The 6,690-nt window shown below is 40.1% G+C and overlaps 1 protein-coding gene across 1 annotated transcript in view; it reads left to right on the top strand.

Moving 5' to 3' along the window:
- Positions 1-2,462, top strand: part of LOC102199051 (myoD family inhibitor-like) — a 5,642-nt gene extending 3,180 nt beyond the window's left edge. Inside the window, exons 4-5 of the mRNA XM_005728259.1 lie at positions 896-899; positions 2,191-2,462. Coding sequence (XP_005728316.1) covers positions 896-899; positions 2,191-2,462 — 276 coding nt within the window. The remainder of the gene's footprint in view (positions 1-895; positions 900-2,190) is intronic.
- The last annotated feature ends 4,228 nt before the right edge of the window (positions 2,463-6,690 follow it).

The raw sequence follows: 6,690 nt of genomic DNA, 5'->3' as shown, positions 1-6,690 counted from the left end.
GGAGTTTGCCCCCTCACATATACTAATGTGCCACAAACAGGACTTTAATATCACCAACCATTCCCATGTTATTACGGTGTATCCATATAAATGGCCCACCCTGTATATAAACTTTATTTACTTACCTACTTACTATTACCAAGTGAGTATTCACTCACCCATCCAAATGATTAAATTCACCTGTAACCCTCCATGGTCACAGGAAGTGTTGGTCAAGTTACTTGAAAATAGTAATTAGTTACTGATTACTTCTCCCAGAAAGTGATCCCCTTACTTATTTTCTAAAGTAATTAGTTACTTTATTACTCAGTTACTTTTTAAAAACATGATACGCAACCTGAATACTTTATAGACCTTTCAGTGCAGTTCTATTTGTTTCTGCATAATCCATCATATAAAATGTAATCAAATGAAAAAGTCTGTTTTTAAAACTTGTTTTATTAGTTTTAATCTTTTAACTTTATGCACATTACATCAAGCAAAAATTAAATTATACAAAACATCCTTTGACTGGAAGAAACTTGTTTAACATTTAAACCTATTTTCTGTATATTCCAGCATCTAAAATAAAATAATTTTTTGTGTTTACACTCATTCTTTCAAATAGATGCAAGTAAAACACACCAAAAAATAAATAAAATCAAAGATTCAGCAGCACTAGGTCTATTTTCACCTGTTTAGCAGGAGTGGGGCCAGTGGAGGTTTGCCAGGTGCTACAACAGTCATGTCAGTGGGAGGATCCGGGGCTTTCTCTATGAATTTCACATTCAGCATGCTAGGTGCTTGCTCAGATTTGAAGTTTAATTTTTCGCTGCAGAAAGAGGTTTTCTTCCCACGTGTACAGCCGACGATAATGTTTTTGTCATTTTTATGACAAAAGCATTTTTGCTTACAGGAAAGTAAGAGTAATCTAATTCGTTTTTTGCAATAATAATACTTTGCTCATTACTTGAAAAAAGTAATCAGACTCCCAGTCTCTGGTCACAGGTGTATAAAGTCAAACAGCTAGGTATGCAGACTGCGTCTACAAACATTTGTGAAAGAATGGCTCGCTCTAAGAAGCTCTTAATGTTTAAGCACCTTTGTTTGGGATGATTTAAGAGTGGAGCCAGGCCTTCTCATCCAGCATCAGTGTCTGACCTCACAAATACAGTGAAGAACGAAAGAATGGCCCAAAATTCCCATAAACCCTCTCCTAAACCTTGTGGACAGCCTTCCCAGTGGCGTTGAAGCTGTTATAGCTGCAAAGGGTGGGCCTACATCACATTAAACCCTATGGTTGAAGAAAGGGATGGCAGTCAGGTTCATATGTGTGTGAAGGCAGCTGAGTGAATACTTTTGGCAATATAGCTTACATTCAAATGAGTTACCAAAGAAGATAAAAGTGACTCTTTCTATACAAATTTAGCTGTTTCAAGTTTTGCTGAAAGGCTTTGAAGCTGCACTTTCTCTTGTTTTCTCCAAGTGTGCAATGGGCCACTCCTTGTTTATCATTGTGTTCATGTTGTTATCTCTATGAAGTTACTCATTAAATCAATACAGTAGCCACAGATAATGCTCCGTTTTCATCTACGCACAAGTATTACCATGAGTTATAGGTGGGGGGTGTATAATTCGGGCGGCTAAGCAGGAAAACGCTCAACCCCACTCCCCAGGGAATTCTGCCGCCTCCTTTTCATTTATTTCCTTCAGTAAACAGGATAAAACAGCTTGATTTGCATGATATCACATGCTATCCAGTCCGTGTGAGGATGAAAACATTAGCTTCATAACAATACAACTGTTGGGATCGCGAGAGACGCCCTGTAACCCACTGGTGGGGTTAATGTATGCAATTTCATCTGCACCTAATTTAGGAAGCGGCACAATTATCATGTGACAGCTCCTTCCTAGTTGTTGTTCATCACTGGAAGCCCTCTGCGGCCTTTTTTATTTTCCCATGAGGACTGAACAAAGCTCTGTGATTAAGTAAACACAATCACACTTGATCATTGCAGCACAATAGTTTATCTTTCAACTTTCAGCTGCCACTGCAAACAAACATGTGAGAGATTAATTTAGGGTTAATAGAGTCGTTAATCCCAGTTTGTGATGGGATGCGGCAAGCTCTTAGAACACAACATGTTTGACCTCACGTGATGAACGTTGCTGAATCTGTTTTGTGTCTGATTTTGCGTGTGTTCTTTGCAGACACGTGCTTTCACCTGCTGCTGGCGTGCCTGTGGTGCCACTGCTCCGTGCTGCTCCTGGGTCTCCTGGAGGCTTGCTCATCATGCCTTCACGCCCTCTGCTCCTCCTGCTGCCACGCGTGCACCCGCTGCTGTTCAGCCATTCAGGAGGTTCCCATGGAGGAGCTCACCTGCCACGCCCACTGCCACTCCGTCTTGTTCAAGTCGTGCTGCGAGCCAACCGAGTGTCTCGAATTTTGTCTGGAGTGTTGCGAAATCTGCCATCGCAGCTAGGACACTAAAGACTGTGGGCCAATAAGAGAAAGTAACACTAATGTGGGATTTATTAGTATACTGATGTTGGTTTTGATTAACTATCATTTTATTAACCGTGATGTAAACAGATGAGTAAATGTGAGATGTGATGAGTCAATATTTTTTCTCTGATTTGATGCTGCTCGTCTTAAGCGAATGAAATGTTCTTGGTATGCCAGATAAAAAAACAAAACAACGACAACAGTTGTGCAATTGGGAAAAAACAACAGTAAAAATGGGTTTCTTCGTGATATATTAGAAGTTGAATCAATGAAAAAGACCCAAGAGTCCTTTAGCTTAGGCTGGCATAAAGACTGAAATTTAGGGGACACCAGCATGGCTGCTGGCCACATTTAAAAGGGAACTCCTTCAACGACTTTGTACAGATCTTGGAGACTACCACTGCCGGTGTTGGAGTTGTAACTAATGCAATACATTACACATAACCTTTCCTTAAAGCTGCATTACTTTTATGTTGCCTAGTCCTTGCTGTAGGAAGTAATGTGTTACACTAGTCGTTCCATTACTCTCCTAATTCTTTGTAAAATGACATGACGCATGTTGCAACATAACGACAAGTTAACAATATAAACCGCACACTAACACAAACACACCAATCCTAATGAGGACCGAGATACAACAACAGAAAGCAAAGTTGAAAACCAGCCCAAAGGACACTTCAGAGCGATCCCCGAAGCGAGTCTGCTTTAGAAACATGAACAGGTAGAAAGAAGTCTTTAACATCCTGCTGGGTTTTTTTTTTTTGCTAGCTTTGTGTTAACATCCGGTCTGCAGCAGGTTGCAAAGTCCTGAAGTTCTTGTATCAATATTTTTGCTGCTGTTTCTGTCCTGAACTCAGTTTGCATGTCCCTAATGCTCTTATCCTTTCTTGAAATAAAAATAAAATCCATGTTCATATCTCCACTCCTCAAAGTTGTAGACTACTCCACCATTTTGACCTCCTGCACCCAAAATGAAATTGACTGTAGCACTAGTTCAGATAACTGAAGGACATTTGTAATGCAAGTAACAACATCATTTTAACTGTAATATAATAGCTTAATATTGTTACTGAGAACTGCAATGTCATTACAGTAAGCAGTTACTGACCTGTTAGCTACTACTAGCACAGCATAATATAATTTCTGACCAAACTTGGTCGACGGCACAGGTCATGAAATTAAAATGACAGAATGCCTGATTCGCTTTGAGAGACGGCGCTTCTTTCCAAAGAAACTGTACAGTGTTAGTCCGACAGTGTTATAGCAGCGCAAACCACAAGGGCTCACCAAATTCTACAATATGAGATGAGGAAATAGTTAGCTTAGCTTGGGAGACTGCTATCTTTGCTCTATCTGAGACATATCCAACACACACCCTCAACCAAATGTATGGCAGCAATTCATTGCATGTAGACACGGTCAACACAAAGTTCAAGCTTAGCATCAGAGTAAGGAACAGAGGTGATTTGAGTGGCTTTGAACTTGGCATGGTTCTTAATGCCAAAAGATCTTGTATTACTGCTGATTTACTGTGATTTTTCCCATGCAACCACTTCTACAATTTAGAAAATTATCTGAAAAAGAGAAAATCTCCATTTGCTGTTTGTGCGTTGTGAAAAACGTGAAAAATGGCCACACTGCTTTAAGTTGATGGGAAGGAAACAGGAACTTGTTAACTCCTTGTTACAACAAAGGTATGCAAAAGAGCATCTTTGAATACATAACACGTTGAACCTTAATCACATCAGCGGCAGAAAACCCCTTCTGTCAGCTAAGAGCAATAAACTAAGGGTGCAAATCACAAGAGCTCATCAAATTCTACAATAGAAGAGAGTGGACAATGTAAAAGTATTGCCTGGTCTGGTGAGTGTTAATATGGATCAAAATCTCTAAGGAATGTTTCAAACACCTTATTGAATCTGCATGTTGTAGAATTAAGCCAAGGGAGATGGGTCCAACTAGTCCAGCCGGGTAGTCGGAAGCTGTGGCTAATAAAGTGTCCAGTAACAAGTAAACTAATGAAGCTCATGCGCAAGTTCAGATAGATAGATCTATGGCCTCACATTTGTCCGCTCCCAGGTGCTGTCAGCTTAATCTAAGCTTATCACTTCCACTTTCCCACACTGTCAAACTGTTTGTGTCATCACTGGTCTAGTCCAATCAACTTCTCCCTAGGTTAATAGCACTTAAATATAGTCCATCTCTTTGGTAATATGTCAAACTACTGCTATGCATCTCACTTCACTGCAAGCCTACTGATTAAAAAAAAAAACTAACTAGCTTAGTTATTTATCTTGAGTGGTTTGTGCACAACAGATTACAACATTAGAATTTATTACAGAAAACCTTCAAGGCCTTTCCTCAGTTAGCCAGCAGAAAACAGTGGGGAACACAATAATCTAATAATGTGATTCCTACTACACAAATGGTCTCTTTTTCATAAACACAAACTGCACAAAAAGACTCACACTGCACTGTGCGCAAACAGAGTATTCAAGATTCAGGCTTTATTCCACAGAAATGCTTTTTGTTTGTACATGAAGTTCCATTTAATGACGTTGACCCAGCAAGACCCTGAATGAGAGGGGTCTATCTCTTTGCAAGGTTTCTAATGTTAAAAGATTGCAGGCTTGACTTCTCCCTGAAAAGCTCTGTGCAGCTGAGGAACGGGGCGACACAAAAATTGTCAGCTCTTTCTTGGCTCCCTTTTCATATTTGTCATATGAAGCACTTAGAACATAAAAGGATGCTTATTGTCTCCAGATCTCTAAAGATCTAAGCAGGCTCTTTTAAAGTGGTAGTACGAGATGACAGCAGAGAGGCAAAGTAAACAGCCAAAAATAAAACAAAGTGGCGATAAAGACAACGCTGTCAATCTGTCCGGGCGAGCCAAGAGGCTCATTTAAATCATGTTAGAGCAAGTAAATCGCATTTAAGTATCTCTTTTGCCCACAGCACATTTGGATTCTGTTCGTGACAAGAAACAGTGGTGACGTCTAATTTAGAGCATGGCGAGTACACAGCATCAGATAAACACCCTGGCTTGTTCCACTTGTCCCCCTTGATTTGTTATACCCTTTACCCACAGCTGATGCCTCCCTCCACACAGAAACAGCTCATATTGTCAGATTACCGCATACGTTGGGCTCCTGCCACACAGAAACAAAGTGTTGAGAATGGATCTATGCAGAGTGCCATGAACCGCTGGTCAAATTATCTGTTACTGTGAATTGTCAATTAACAGAAGCAAAAAAAAGGTACAAAGTTCAAGAAGATCTACAATGTGGAAGCTACTCCTCCACATCGAAAGGAGCCAGTCGAGGTGGTTCAGGCATCTGACGACCTGGCCTCGGATAAGTGGAAGAAAAAAGATGGATGGATGAATTGTCATCCACTCTTAAAGTTGGACATACTTAATTTAAAATCTTTATTGTGGAAAATACTTCTAAAACCCCCCCACAGAAAACATAAATTAATAATTAAACAACATAACACTTACTTGAGACCTTACTTTTTTGTTAGAGGAGCAAACATATTCATTATGAGTGTCATGTTTTCATTTGCTTTGCAATCAAAGTTTCTGAGATGTTATTCGCACATTCGAACCGTAGCGGTGTGTTTATAAATAGATTGGCCTGTTTAGTTGACAACCTCGTCACGCGCTGGAGGCTCGAGGTTTCAAACCGACACCTTGTTTTTCTTAACAGTTGTTGGACTGGCAGCCTGAGATAACAAGACTGGGCATCACAGATGGAAGATGACCCAGTGTGGAGCAGTTTGTTTTAATCCTGAGTCGCTATTCAAAAACAAGTCTTTCAACACTTCCTTTAAAATAAAATAAAAAATCTGAATCTGTCTGTTTGTATTCTCTCGCCTGCCTCCAAAGCTTCATGACAATGGTTGTAACCTCCTCAATCATTGTGGTTCCTGTGTAGTGTTTGCTGTGGAGTCTATTGTGAAAAAGGGGAAATAATAACACTTAATAGTCTGTCAGATGTGCCCGTCTGCTGTAAAGGAAACAAAAATAAATGTAACGAGATTTGAATATCTAACATTTGATGCTGACGCAGAGAGGATAGATCAAAGGGAAGAGAGACGTGCCATAGGGGGGCAATCATAAACACATTTTCTCATTTTAATAAGTGAGGGAAATGGTTTCTAAACCGGCGCATACCATCACTCCCATGCGCTCGGAGTGTGAGAGG

The sequence above is a fragment of the Pundamilia nyererei genome, unplaced genomic scaffold, assembly GCF_000239375.1.
Source record: "Pundamilia nyererei isolate P.nyererei 1_Seehausen unplaced genomic scaffold, PunNye1.0 scaffold00027, whole genome shotgun sequence".
Classification (NCBI taxonomy): Eukaryota; Metazoa; Chordata; class Actinopteri; order Cichliformes; family Cichlidae; genus Pundamilia; species Pundamilia nyererei.
Note: the sequence above shows the minus strand (reverse complement) of the source record. Positions and strands in the feature narration are given on the sequence as shown.